General features: G+C 33.4%; 1 protein-coding gene across 2 annotated transcripts; it reads right to left on the bottom strand.

The window, feature by feature from the left end:
• Positions 1–9,502: 9,502 nt before the first annotated feature.
• Positions 9,503–15,968, bottom strand: LOC134230237 (uncharacterized). Of its 2 annotated transcripts, none has more exons than XM_062712002.1 (2): positions 15,881–15,968; positions 9,503–10,986 (listed from the first exon to the last, which is right to left on the bottom strand). In XM_062712002.1, exons 1-2 carry the CDS (start codon positions 15,881–15,883, stop codon positions 9,883–9,885), a joined length of 1,107 nt encoding a protein of 368 aa, XP_062567986.1. In that variant the 5' UTR covers positions 15,884–15,968; the 3' UTR covers positions 9,503–9,882. The 2 variants fall into 2 exon arrangements, with proteins under 2 accessions (XP_062567986.1, XP_062567985.1); XM_062712001.1 differs by lacking the exon at positions 15,881–15,968 and adding an exon at positions 12,341–12,482.
• Between the last annotated feature and the right edge of the window lie 205 nt (positions 15,969–16,173).

The raw sequence follows: 16,173 nt of genomic DNA, 5'->3' as shown, positions 1-16,173 counted from the left end.
TTTTCACAATTTTTTTTATAAATGATAAATGACCAGGTTAATAAAATTACAAGTTCCATGTTTATTGAAAAAGCAGTTGTCAATGATAGCAAAAAGCCTGGACTTTATTTTATCGTGGGGAATGGTTGTGTATAAAGTTGAAAAGTCGTAAGTTTTTAAGCTGTTGGTTTTGGTAAAATCTAGTGATTTTAAATTGTCCTCGACCGGTCACGGTGGCCTAACGGTAGAGCGTTCGCTTCGTGATCGGGAGTCCCGGATTCGATTCTCGATCGCGGCGCCGCGTCATACCTAATACGTAAACAAAGGTAGTGCCTGTTCCTTCGCCAAGCGCTCGGCACTAGAAGTGAAAGTCACGGGTCTTTCGGATATGACCTTAAAAACGTAGGTCCCGTGTCACGGTAGGCGTTGGCACGATAAAGAACCCTCACTGCTCAATGGCCCTGAGTGCCGAGTATAGGTCTAAATTTGAAGCCCTTCCCCGGCATCGGTGACGTCTCCATATGAGTGAAAAATTCTCAAGTGGGACGTTAAACAATATACAATCAATCAATCAATCCAAAAGTTCTTTGTAATTTTTTAGTATCCACATCTGACTCACACCTCTTCTTGAATATATTGTTGTACAGTACTTTAAATTTTCTCCTTCACCACTGTTAATTTCTTAGTGATGAGTAAAGAAAAAGGCTTGGTTGAACATTCGCTGGAACCCACAATGTATCTGTGCTTGTAAGGATTCTTATGATTTTGAAGAATTTCTTCCTTAGAAAAATAACTCTAGGAGTTTAATTTGGATTTTCACTTGTAGAATTAAATCCAAATTCTTCTAAAATACAATATAACGAGCCTTACAAACGAAGACAATGTTGTTGCCTGCTTTGTCGGCAGGGACAAGTTCTGATGTTGTAATCTATCTAGTTCTTTTTTCTCTTAATTCTGAATTTTTTGATACAGAAGGGTAGGTGGTATTGCCCCTAAATCTTTTAAAACGCGATTTTCAGCACAAAAACTGAAAAAGAAACAGTGGATCAATATAAAAACCATGGGGGTATATCATGGATACGGTATTAATACGGAAGCAATATAGGTGGAAAAAATAGAAAAATTATGAACAGTTTGCATGTTTGGAAAACTAGAAACCTTACAATGAAAGGGAAAACCTTGATAATAAAAAGCTTAATAATTCCAACCATTGGATATGAAATTGAAACAAGAGGAATTCCCGATGCAAAAAATAAAATAAAATAAAATAAAATAAATAAATAAATAAAATAAATAAAAAATATGAAAATATTATTTGGTCTTTTATATTACTTGGGATAGTAAATCAAATAAAATAGACAAAAATTTTTGCTGACTAAATAAGAATGAAGGACGAATGAATATGATAAATATCTTTAATTTTATTAATAGTAAATAAATAAAAACGATTTATAAATTAAAGCATTCAGAATCAGAAACTTGGAATGCTATTGGAAAACACGGGTTAAAAAGTAAAGATATACACCCAAGAGAGAAATATTTACCGTCCTCTTGTTCAGACTCATCTGAATTTTCTTTAAAGCTATATATGCCGTATTAGTGTTTTATTTTAAAAGTAATAAATATATGTGGTGTCTCATCAAGTTATATAAGTTATATGCTTTCTGCAAATAAGACAATTCCACTCTATCACTTTTAAAAGTTATGAAATGTTATTTGGTAAAAATTATTTTCTCTCCATGTCGGATAAAAAACCGCCTCTTATTGAAATATTCATGATCACGTTGCCTCGCATGTTTACAGCAAACAATGGTCCAATCTCGTGAATGAACCGAAAAGCATGATGGTCTACTACGTTTTTACTACAAACACGTGAGGTAGGGATTGTCAATATTGAGAGCACCTCAGAGTTGGTTGCTTTTTGTACCGAGGAATAATCACGTGCAATTGTCTTTTCAATGGACATTTTCGGTCGGGTGAACTTTTACAGCTGCCAAAATGAAATAACCAATACAAACAAATGATATTATTTGATCAATCAAAATGGCTATTACCAGGTCCAGTCCAAAGACTATTTCTACCTACGTAGCTATTAATAGCTACGTAGGTAGAAATAGTCTTTGGACTGGACCTGATTACATACATTCGATTCTGCATTTCTTAATGATTCAAAACAACAAAAAGTATTCCACAGAATGTCATGTATAAATCTGCACAATATTCCGAATGCATAAACCAGAACACTACTAAATAGTATAATTATGTTCTTTACATATCAACCACAGTATTTCTGACCTCTTGAAAATAATATCAAAAATCTTGCAAGTAGGTTATCAGCATTGGCTCGGGCTAATTCGAAAGTGAAATTTGGAGTTTGGCAGTAAATTGTAGTGAATGAATAAAATTTAGTGGTGAAAGATATTGGAATCTATTTTACTTGTCGGATTTCTTCGAGCTAGTTGATTTTTATTCTAACTGTTCTATCCCCCCCCCACTTAAAAAAACCGATGCTACCTACCTGAATTAATTTTTCTTAATGGTTTTCATCGAAATGTTTGGTTGTACCCTCAAACTGGAATAGTTTTTAGAGGCCTGGAATTTCTTGACCAATTTTATTTTATTAGCCCAACTATATTTCTAAGAAGGCAAGATGTATGGTATGTACGATTCATCTACAAATGTAGTTCATATTAAAAAACCAAAAACGCATGATTGACGATATCCCAATCAGGGTGTAAACATAGCAGTTTAAATTAGTTTCCATACATTGTATTTGACAATGCGCTCCATACTGAAGACCCGTAAATGTTCACCCAACCGAAAATGTCCACTAGCAGTAAAGCACGGGGAAACTCTAAACAAACGGACCTGTACAATGGAGTGGAGAAAACTTTAATTTTCATCATTGTTAATAATTTGTATGCAAATATGAGCATGGGATTAGTAGATAATAATGTACATAATGCATCACGTCTTTCTGAGAGCGATTTAAGAAACTAGCCATTTTGAAAAACACATGTAGTATTTTATGTAGTAATGTAATGGTTTGGGTCGTGGATATCGGCCTGGATAGCTCAGTAGGTAGAGCACCTGACTAGAGATACAGGGGTCCCGGGTTCGATTCCCGGTTCAGCCATGCATTTTCTCCTTTCCTGTTACAGATTTGGTGCCGTTGACCACCCCTGGAATTGCAGGTGAAAGTCCTGCCAGGGGCAATAAGAACTTGGGTTGTGTCTTCGAGGGCGAAGACCATTTAAGGAGGGAGGAATGTAATGGTTTGGGTCGTGGATATCGGCCTGGATAGCTCAGTTGGTAGAGCACCTGACTAGAGATACAGGGGTCCCGGGTTCGATTCCCGGTCCAGCCATGCATTTTCTCCTTTCCTGTTACAGTAAAAACCCATAAATGCATTAAATGCAACTCATTGAGCTGATTGGTCTATTTGTGTCCCTCACTGAACAGACGTCACAAAAAATATTTTCCTCGACCGGATGATTCTCGCGATGCTTTTCCCGCGCACATGCGCAGATCCAGGATAAACGTCAGTCCTTTATAAATATGCATGAGAATATCGTGTTCTTTTCCTGACCAGTCCTTTGTTAATACCGAATAAAATTTCGTCGAATTTGCAAGAATGCTTCATTTTTTGTAGCTTATCATACTCCAGAAATTTTTGTTCGGTTTCAGCTGTGCAAAAATACTGTTTAACACGGCATACATACCTTTAAATAATATGTCTACATATTTTTTTTTCATAGAAAAGCACTTATTGCATTTAGCAAATTCCGGTCAAAATTCGAACCTAGGAATCGAGATGAAATACTTAACTTTCAAATAAACTAATACACTTACAACCACTATATGTGGCATCATGTGAAACCACTATATGCGGCATCATTTATTAAGAGCGACTTATTAAAATCATTTGGAACGATGAAGGCAACTATTTTGCACACAACACATTATCTTTAATAAATTGGTGGACATAAAGTGCTGGATATTTGAATATAGTAAATAAAAACTATATGATAAATGTGACAACTGTAACTAATCTATCGTCAACTTCCCTTACTTATGCAGCAATATACTTTCATCATCTGCATACGGAGGATATATATCTCAGTTGATTCGATACGCAAGAGCTTGCTCTACCTATGGACAATTTTTAAAACGAGGTAAATTATTGACAAGCAAGTTGATGAAACAAGAATATCAGCAGTATCGTTTAAAGTCATCATTTTGTAAGTTCTATTGTCGATACAATGACCATGTCAGCAAATACAATCATCATTAAGTCAAATGCTGACTGACGTTTTTCATACTAATCGTTAGTTCATTATTTATACACTTAATTGACGACGGATTTTTTCCGTTATTATCTGATCATGACAACGAGCACACGGCGGGTGTGACCGGTCAGCAGGGGATGCTTACTCCTCCATGGCATATGATCCAACCTCTGATGTTTCAGAGGTCCGTCTTTGCTCTGATCCTATTTTGTATTGTTTTGACTTTTATATTGAGTACTGTTCCATATCCTTCTATTTCATTTTATTACTTTGCACATTAATTGACGACGGATATTTTTCGTTATTTCCCGATCCTGACAAGGAGCACACGGCGGATGTGACAGGTCGGCAGGGCATGCATGCTCACTCCATAGTGGCACCTTATCCCAACTCTGATGTTTTGGAGGTCAATGTTTGCTCTGCTCTAATTTTGTATTGTTTTATGGACTTTGAGATTGAATACTGTTCGTTATCTCCATATCCTTCTGTTATACCATATCTTCAAATCAACAACATCTATTTTTTCATTGTAGGCTGGTCAAACCAACGCTTAAATTCATAGAAGACACAATACTCAATGTGTTAGAACTAAATGAAAATTGGAACTGGACCCACAAATAACAATTTTCCACAAAGCTCAAGAATATTTATTAACACATTAATATACATTTATAAGTAGGTTATTTGGAAAACGAGAAACAAAATTAAATAGGAAAATGTAAAAAACAAATTATTTAAGCATAAATGCTGCCTTAAAATATGAAATCAAATCCAATTTTTCTTTATAATTAAACAACAATTCGAACTGCAAACTAAAGGAAGATAATAAAAAAGATAATTTACTAAACATTTTTAAACCAACAAAAGTGTTTTTAGAAACTAACTCTTAAACCAAATGCCAAATTATCATATGCATATAGTAAGCCTTATATAATACGATAGAATATTGATAAGCACTTCTTACTATAATAAAAGTTCTTCATCATCCTCTTTTTTATTGCTTTCTCACACATGTAAATGAAGGACCCATACTGGAGGGAGACCTGACCCTCAGTACAAGTAGCGGTGGGACTTGATGGACTCTAATTTTTTTTTATACAAATATCCACTGCAAAAAGGGTCATATATACAGATGTCAATGGTATTATATCAAATATTTACAGAAACACACGGAAAATGTCAGTAATATTCTTTGATTTATTATTCTGTGAGGGTTTGATTTTATTGTACGGAAGTTAAATATACAAAACAATTATATTTATATAATTAGCAATAGTTTATTATGTTCAAAATGATCACAGGTATTTGCATCTCTGCTATTATGTATAAGATTTTTTTTGTATGATATTTATATTGATGAATAAAAAAAAGTTATGGCAAAAGTTTGAAAATTATATTTTTATTTTAAGTCACAGTCAAGGTCACAAGGCCATTGGCCTTTATGCCTTTAAAATTCGTGGAGTATGCATACAAAATATGAAGTCTCTTTCTCTCATGGTTAAAAAAATATGAAAAAGATTAGATAAAATTTGACAATAGACAGACAGACAAGCAGACAGACAGATAAACAGACGAACCGATAAACAGACAAACATACAGGACAAAAACAATATATGCCTTGGATTTATCGATCTGGGCTCATAAAATGTTGGTAACTTAAGAAAGTTCTTGTCAAATGTTCACATATTTAAGTAGCTCTTACTAAAATATTATCGTTACGTAACTATAGTTTACATTAGTTCACTAAAGTGATAATTTGACACTAAGTTGACTATAGTGCATGATGCATGTCTCTGATACTTTGATTTACTATAGTGGTTGATTTGATTCGAACATATGTAAAAATTAAATAAACGGATTGGGCAGCAGTCATAGCCTATATAAGCCCTCTCCACGGGTACAAGGTTAGATAATACACATATGGTAACAGGTTCAATATCACCAATAAATTATATATTACTAACACAAAATTGAATACAATTTAGGAGAAAGTACAAAAAAAGTACATAGGTCTACAAGAGAAAAAAATGAATACTGGTTTATGTAGAAATGAGAGGAAAAAAATAGAAAATGAGAATTACAGCAATTTATAAACATACAATGAATTTGTATTTGATTTGGGCAAGAACTGGAATAAATATTTCATAGTTTCACTTCATTTATGAAACCTTTTGGTTTGTGATATATATGTATGAACACAATCAAACACTTTCATATTTCTTGCATGAGAAATATTACTGTCGCCAAATTATGAAATATTTAGGGAAACAGGATGTTGCAGGTCTATACTGGATATACAATTTAAAATAGTATGTCTTTGCTCAACATAACATTGGCATTCAAAGAAAAAATGACATGCGTTTTCTGTATGAAAACCACATTTTTTTACATTTGGAACTATCACTAATATAATATTTCTGTAAATCACCGTTTAAACTACTAGCATTATTTCTTAGCTGACATTGTAAATAGTATTTTTTATTGAAATAATATTTTCATGATTAAAAAGCTTATTGTGTGTTCTATAATGAGTCTTTTTAATGGCATTAGTGAAAGAAGATTGCGTTGGTAAACTTCTGATATGATATGTAATGGTTATAAGCCGAAAACTGTCCATTATGTCAGATATTAGACGACCCGAGGCGCGTTAGCGCCGAGGAGAGTCTAATATCTGACATAATGGTCAGTTTGAGGCTTATAACTTACCTAAAACATTTCACCACTATCGAACACGTCCATTGTTAACTTATTGGACATCCACAGGTAAGGTCTCGTTCTGCTTGGATGACTACCTGGCACTGTTCATCAAGTTAGGCCAAAGAAAACCAGTTTTGGTTTTTCTTCTGTCTTTATTAATAGTAGGAATCATCGAGAGATGTTTTATATCGATTAATATGAACATTAACTTTGTTTAGTCTTATTTATCCGCATTGCAACATTTTTATACATACTACGCATGTGTAAAAGTCAGTTTTACTAAATTCTTTACAATTTATTCATTTTACAACGCAACGAACACGGATGACGACGTAAATTTTAATTCCGAAAAAAAAGACATTGATTTCAGAATCGGGTGTTTTGACGATGCAATTTATCGATTACACCAAGATGCCTCCTCAGTTCAAGTTTTCTTCTGTGAAATCCGGATATATATTCTTATGTTTCGGAATTTGCAAGAAACAGTTTCCTGTGAACAGGTAATTTTTGTAATGTAATCGATTTGAAGGGTTTTACTCCAACAACTGTTTCAGAATTTTCTTTGAAATTTGGAGATTATTTCTAATGTTTTTTTTAAAAAAATGCAGCACTTTCTCTTTTGTGTGCAGGTTTTGAACTCGGAAGGATTTTACTCCCGCCACTTCTTAAAACAACGATAGAAACTCGCTTAAACAACTGAACAACGCGGGACTAGGTGGACAAATGGTGATAAATCACCGAACGAAATTACAGATTCCGTTGGAATTTCGTAAGCTAAATTTTATGCTAAATGCGGAAAAAATGGATATTTCAATAAACAAAAAGCCCAAGGTTGTGTGTAAGAAGTGAAAACGCATGCTTTTCGTTTATCTTTTGTGTCCATTGGATTCTATATATGTTCCATGGATCAATCATTGTGAAATGAATCTATTACTCCAGTATATTGCAATGAACGGTGAATTTACGAAATTTTTGATCGGAGCCACGGATGCGTCTACAATAATTAGGCCTTTCGACTAATTTTTCAAGTTGCACCTATGGTAAAAAAACATTGTATAGATAGATTTATAGGTACATGAAATTATCAAAAAAGATAATAACTTATGCATACATTTAATTACATCATTAAAAAGTTTAATCATTTATAATTGACTTTTCCGATGTTGTGTTTAAGGACAGGTAACCCAGGTGTGAAAAATGACCAACTTAGTGCCGATTTATGAGTTATCGTTTATAGGAATGACATATAGGCTGCTTCAGCATTGGTATTGTTATATACACAAAAGGGTTCCTTACATTGTTTTGTACACAAAAAGTTTTGACCAAGAGAAAGAGAATGCCTTCACTCTACCTGAAATAACAGGAGTCAAATGAATGGGGAACAGACTATATTCAATAGTTTTAACTCTCTTTGACGATTATTATGAAGAAGAAAATTTAATGTTATGTTTTTTGTGTTCGCGCTTTTTCGCTTCCTGTGTAAATATATATATTTTTACAAGTAAGTGCAACAATTGATCATCTTATTTGTGTTACTAAGCACGAAGGGGAACGACCGAGAATAAAAATTTAATTAGGTTAGAACTGAGAAGGAGGGTAGATTTCACTTTTTATTTTAATTAAAGATTTTAATTATATGCAGTAAACCGGTGTCCGGAACTATACAGTAAATAAGTTTTACATTTGTGCTAAATCTTAAAACCACTGGATTCTACTGAGAGCAAAGAAACACTTGTGAAATTTTAAATACTGCCTTGCGTGTAAACAGTTAGATACCCCGAGCCTGCTCTAAACAAGTTTCAGCAGTGAATTATCGTTCATAACACCGACCCCTAGCGGCAGTTGAAAGGCCTACAATAATGAATCTGAGACATTCAACTCACTGGATTATTTGTGCCATTTTCAATAGGATATTTTGTGAAATATTAACATTTAACGCTACTAATCTCCAACATTGTTCATATTAAATTGTTTGATTTGCCATTGCTTTTTGAGTGCTGTTTACTTATTTGCCTCGCCCTTTGTTCTCATTTTCGTTACCTGTACCCGTCCAATAAGTTGAATCTTATTGGGCACCTACAGGTAACTTATTGGACGGGATACAGGACAATAACAAATTTATTGAACCACGTTTAACAAAAGATTACGTCACAAAAATGTTTTAGGTAAATTATTGATTTGTAGTTTATAGATGGGAAATAACTATTCATATATGATGTGGTCCTCGTTTGAGGAATAAGAAAAGTAAGGCCATCATTGATCATTGTGTCTAAATGAATATGTGGTTTGGGTGGAACACAAGGTCTTAATAGATCTTAAAGGTATTGTGGCGCTATTTTGTCAAATAATATTTATTAATGTACTATTGGAGTTTTATGAAGAGACTTACTTTTACATTTGACAGCTGACTCTTACATTTTAGTGATTGGAGTTTGACTATGTTAAAATTGTAAAAGTCAGTTGTCAATTGTAAAAGTAAGTCTATTCATAAAACTCCTTCCTTCTGTCAGATAATGTATTCCACCCCAATTCTCGCAGTAATCTGAAATTCTTCCAGTAAAGATGATTCCTTTTCATTACAATTACCTCAAACAACGTCACCATATTCTAAATTTGGTCTAATAAAGGACATATATAATTTTATTAACGCATCTCGACAAAGGGAGTGTTTTAACATTCGTAGAACATATAAACGTCTACATGCTTTTTCTATACTATATTATAATGCTAACTATGAACACTGATTTACTATGTAGCGATATCTTTAGGAAGTTAAACACCTACCCACCCTCCCACACTTTAGAGGGGACATAATAATGACAGTAACTGTTATTGACACAATATGATGCCTTGCCTGCGGTCTTATTGCTTTAATATCTATTCTGCAAAAGAGAATTAGTCGTTGTTTAGAATAATTTTAGCCAATTCTGACCCAATCTACTACAGCTCCAGCAGTAACGCTTCCTAGGAGTCGAAATAAAATATTTCCTAGAAATCCAAGAACAGATGGGCCATTCCATAAAGATGTTGTGAACAGAAAACCCAACAGACATCCTAAGACAGTACCACCTGAGGCACACATCATGGCGATCATTCTTTTGACTAATTCTCTTTTATAAACGGGATTCGTGATTAGACCTCTCTTCTTGTCTTCCCGAAATTTGATTATGGACAAAAAGCTTATGAATTCCAAAATAATTGAAAAGAGGAATGAGTATCCCACAGTTTTGACACCGAGAATTAAAAACTGTACTGAAATTTCGTACATAAATCTATCAATGTGATAGATTTCTTCTGTTTTAATTCCGTGCTGTTTTCTAAATCCTTCTACGAAATTTTTAAGAAATTTTGGTACACGTGTCATTGGCGATTGTCGGAAAATATTTATGAATCTTACTGCTGCTCGTGATGCCCAATTTCTTGCTTTTAGTTTTTCATTTATTTCAGTTGCGAATTTTTTAGAGTGACGTCTGAGCAACGGAGAAACCAAGATGCTTGCACATCCCTTTAACAAGGTTTCTAGCCACTCGCAAATGAGTACATCTATAGAGTCCCCCAAGGCCCTTTTGAAAAATCCAGCCAGGTTCCACTGCTCTGATTGTGAAACTCCTGTCAATATGTACGTCACAAGATTCTCACAGTTGCTAGCTGAGACATAGTACCTTGTTTCTCCCTCCCTCCCTCGCCATCTGCTCCAGGCAGTTGCAATAGCCTCTGAATTTCTCGGATATGCATCATTGTTTATAATATATAATTCTTTCTCGATGTCGGCTTTGAGCTGTTCTCTAGATAGCATCTCTTTCTTTGCGATTCCTTTGCCAATCACATTTAAGTCTGTGTTGACCGTGTAATGTATTATTTCACAGGCTTCATCCTCCCACTTGTGCCCTAGCAAAATGTAATGGTGATCATACAAGCCTCGACTGACTTTTAAATGGTGCATGGACATATTGTCCGAACTTGTAAGCGTGATGAGATGCTGAAGATCCGTTATTTTAGTTTTTCCTTGTTCCTGTGCCATCTGGAAGTTAGATGCCAAACGTTAAAGCAACAATTTGAACCACTTTATAAAACGATTTGCTTTCTTCATGGTTACTTTACATTTATATACATGTACACTTAGTACAGCTTTAAGGTATTTTCGCTGCATTTAGTATTTTTTTAAAGCAGAATTTAACCCTGCATATTAATTCTTGAGGATGTAAACTTAAAATGTAAGTAGATTGTTAATTTGCAAAAGTCAAAGTTCAAAGGATGTCGCATTATAGAAGACCCAATATGAAGAGAGCGAACAATTATCAAGCTCAATTTATAAGACCATTGTAACATTATAAACTTGGAGCAAAGCAAAAGTGGGACTTTGAAGAACATCACATATGAGATCATATGCCATGGAGTAGTAATAGTAGCTTCACGTCGGTCAATAAGAATATTTTTCTGTTGAGTAACAAACCATATTTCACACTAAAAGTGTCCATAATTGAATAATATTTGCTGACGTCATTTTATCGATCGATTAGAGAACTTGCGAAATGTTGAATTTTAACGAGATACCTTATGTTAGAAATTGTTCACTTACATGGAGTATGCTCTTGAGAATGGAATCAACTGGAAGATGTGTATTCCAGAGATATTGCTATTTAAATAAGGGACGAAATAAAAGTTGAACGCAACATAAAATTTTGTTGGTAGATAACCATCAAAGTCGTTTTCTGGTAAAATATCCATATATGAAACAAATATGTCAGAATCACAGGTACTTGTGGACAGGACCCCCCTCCCCCCTCCCCGATATTCAACCCCGGGGCTTATTTGACAATTTTTTCACAATTTATATTTAGTACACTTAGTCAACATGTTTGCAATAGGAACAAATTGTCAAAACCCCAAAATAATCGCTCCACAAAAAAATACCCCACTATACATTATAATGTATTTTGGGGTATTTTTTGTGGAGCGATTATTAACTAAAGTGAACTGACATGTCCGTTTTTCCGGAGTGAGGGTCATGTTCGAATAATTTGATACAAATGAAAAGTTTGGTTAGATCTGAATCCCCTTGCTTCTTCTGTCTTCGTATATCATTACTATACCCCAAATTCTACGATGTTTGTGGCATAATTGGTAGTAAAATAAGTGACTACATGTATATCGAAAGTAAACAAAACAATATTATTCTGCAAAATAAATTTTAATTTTTGTCATTGTGCATGCAGGAAATTAAAGAGCAGTGAACAGATATATAAGAAATAATCAAACGAATGAACAAACAAAAAATAAAATAGGCCTTTTAGTTTATGTCATCAAAAGAAAACTTTCTCTTCGCCTTAAAAAAATCCTCACAGCATAAGTATAACGGTAAAAAAAGTATTTACCATATGAACCAAGTTTCAGATACTAGTACTCCTCGTTCCAGTCAACATCAGTTTCTCTTTGAAAATTTATGACGTATTTAAATAAGGTCGAATATCACTTTACGAGACTCAAAAGTTTTAAATGTATTCATGCGCGTTTTCTATATTAGATAGTGGTGAAAAAAACTCCAGTAAGGACACATTTGGAGGGCGGAAGTATTAATGTTTGTTCACAATTTTAAAGAAAATATTCACGTCAGGTGTTTGATGACTGTTTCTCTTATATTCTTTGTTCAGAAAGATTTGTGTTAGCTAGGAGAAAAAGGAAAAAAATGAAAATCGATGTAAATTTTTTTTTGTAATAAAATGAGATTCTTATTTTTTCTAGACTTTATAACAAATTTGCAATATATTTACTAAAATGTGTCGAATAGAATTAAAAAAAAAAAACCGATTTTATTCATATACTAATCAGACCAAGAGAATGTTTCCCAGTGCATAAAACAAAAGTGTAGTCTACATAAAAATCTAGGTCAACCTAAATTTAACAGTACTGTTGATATTTTGCAACAGATTCAAGGAGTGTAGCTACCATAAGCCACTTATGACAAGTGCCTACACTTATTTGTTTTCATTAAATTAAGAAAGAAATAAAGGACTAAATTAGTAGAAATCGTTTTCGCCATATGCCATTTTCGTTATTGATACAGGCCATTAATTATATTTTACCACATTAATGTGCAAAGTAATAAAATGTAATAGAAGGATATGGAGATAACGAACAGTATTCAATATCAAAGTCCAAAAGCAATAAAAAATAGGAGCAGAGCAAAAACGGTCCTTCGAAACAACAGAGGTGAGATCAGGTGCCATGAAGGAGTGAGCATCCCGTGCCGACCGGTCATATCCGCCGTGTGCTCGTTATCATGACCGGGAAATAACGGAAAAATCCGTCGTCAATTTAGTGTATAAATCATGGAATTACAATAAGCATAAAGACGTCATTCAGCATTAGACATAATGATAAATTGTATTTGCTGACAAGGTCATTGTATCGGCCATAGAACTTACGAAATGATGACTTTAAACGAGACTAATGATATTCTTGTTTCATTAATTTGTTTGTCAATAATTTATCTCATTTTAGAAATTGTTCATACGTAGAGCATCCTCTTGCAAATCGAATCAACTGAGAGATATAAACTCCGTATGCAGGTGACGAAGGTATAATTTGCTGCATAAGTAAGGGAAGTTGACAATAGAAAAGTTAAAGTCATCACGTTTATCATATAGCTTGGTTGTTACATTATCACGAACGTCTTTTTCAAGTAAAATATCTAAGTATGAAACAGATGTGTCAGACTCTGTTGTATCTTTTATCTCAAGCTCACCAGGATATATCGTATCGACGTAGGAATGGAAATCACCATTGTTAATTGACAATACGTCGTCGATATATCTAAATGTCGAGTTGAAGGCCACAGCAAGTGTTTTCTTCTTTTCACGCATAAGATTTTGCACAAATTCTGTTTCATATGAATATAAAAATAGGTCTGCTTATAACGGAGTGCAATTGGTACCCAGTGGAATTCCAATAGATTGTTGGAATACCTGGTCTCCAAAAACTAGTGTTGGCAACGAGTACCCGGTTAACGTACGGTTAACCGTCGAACGATGCGACTATCGGTTAGTAAAACTGCTATTCGGGTTCTCGGATAAAAATACATTTTCATGTTAAATACGTTTAAAATATTTTTTGGTATTTGTAAATGTATATTGACACATTTCCCTAATTTAATTACCGTTAGGCTTGCTTTAGTCGTTCACAAATATGATTGATTTGTTTTGATTAGTTTAATTACTGACGACTTTAATTGCCAGGGGGTACACGTTTTGGAGACCTGAGTTATAATTACCTCATTTAGACCCGTGATGGTCAGAGAAACACACTTTAACAAAATGCCGCCATAATCATCTAAAGCATGGAAATATTGTTAAAGAACGGCGGACTCGAAATCTGTCAGATGCAATTTATGTGAATCGTATACGGTTGGGCTGGAACTACAAATATGCTAAATCACCTAAGATTGAAAAATAATTCGATAACCAGTGACTTGCATGGAACTCAGCAAAAAATAACCAGTATATATAGTTGCAAAATGTTGCAGGGTATGATATCCTCGATCACGACATATATCTTCTTCATGTGTTGATAAAATTATTTTCTTAAACAAAAACAAATTCCCCGTTTCAAGTGACATTTAAAATCATTTGTTTTTGGAGTTTGTTTTTGTAAATAAAGTTCATATATGTAACATTTATTATTTACTTCTATCAATATGTAAAAGGATGAGATTAATAATAAATATGGAAACTATAACAAAAAAAAAAAAAAAAAAAAAATCCGAGTAACCGGGTACTCGATCGGAAGATTAAGCGAGTAACCGGTTAATAAAAATCGTCCGATTTGCCAACACTACGGCAAAACCATGTACTTTTGTGTGCAATCAGAATCTGTTTAAACAAAATAATTTTGGAAATGACCAATGACCAGGAAAGTAAATTTACGAGTTCCATTTTTATTAAAAAGCAGCTGTCAATGATATCAAAAAGCCTGGACTTTAATTTATCGAGGGGAATGGTTGTATATAAAGCTGAAAAGTCGTAGGTTTTTAAGCTGTTGATTTTTGTAAAATCTTGTGATTTCAAATTGTCCAAAAGTTCTTTGGAATTTTTTAGTATCCACATCTGATTCAAACCACTTCTTGAATATATTGTTGCACAGTACTCCTGAAGTTTTTCCTTCACTACTGTCAATCCTAGTGAGGAGTAACGAAAGAGGCTTGGTTGAACATTTACTTGAACCCACAATGTATCTCTGTTTCAAATCAATTAGAATATTTAAAGGATAAATCGATATATTTTCGGACTCCGCATTTAGATTTGAGACATGGTTTAAAGTCACTTTAACAACAGAAACGTGGGGTTATTCAAGTTCAAAATCGGTGAAAATTTGAATTTGAACGTATATAACAAATATCATGTTCATCTACAATGTACATCCAAGTTCATTTTTTAATTTTTTTTTTAGCTCAGATAAACCATGTATAGCTTTAAGCATATGTTAAAATTTTTATTTAATCGAGGTAGCCTTACTTTTCCTTCCCACCAAATACAACCTCTGTTGTATACAAGAGTCCGTATTTTTGTGTCTTTTTTAAAGGATTTGTATTGATAACAAATTAAAAAAAAAAATTTAAAAACATTTGAATAAATTGGGTGATTTTGGAATATTGGGAAAGTCTGAAATTTATTAGAGATTTGGACTATGTCTATGCAAACTAAAAGACAATGCAGCATGAAAAGCAAGCAGAAGAAAGTACTTTGCTGATACTTTGATATGAATTTCTATTTTCCTCTGAGCAATATTTGAAATAATCGTGAACAGATGAAAAAAAAAGAAAGAAAAAGAAAATGAAAATAAGATAGGCTGTCTATTCAAAAGAAAATAATTTTTCCTTTGTTAATAGTACTGTACACTGTTAAAAAATCTATATTTACCATGTGAACCAACTTTTAAATTCTTCCTCGTCCCACTATACACCGTCAACTCAGTGTTATACCAACAACTAGATAAAAAACATTCGTCTACAACTTTACAAAGGGCACTAAAGTTCTTAATGAATGTATTCGTGCGCGCTTTTTTCCGTTATTATAGATATGATCAAAATTAAGAAAAAAATCTAATACATTTTTTCCAGATAAATTTGTTTTTTTTATTTAAGTATACAATTCAAATGTTTTTAAGAAAATATTTTATAAAATGAAATAAAAATACGAGAGTAAAGTCGCAT

Source organism: Saccostrea cucullata, unplaced genomic scaffold (genome assembly GCF_032062105.1).
Source record: "Saccostrea cucullata isolate Sc308-1 unplaced genomic scaffold, CSIRO_AGI_Scuc_v1 ctg1322, whole genome shotgun sequence".
NCBI classification, from domain to species: Eukaryota; Metazoa; Mollusca; class Bivalvia; order Ostreida; family Ostreidae; genus Saccostrea; species Saccostrea cuccullata.
Note: the sequence above shows the minus strand (reverse complement) of the source record. Positions and strands in the feature narration are given on the sequence as shown.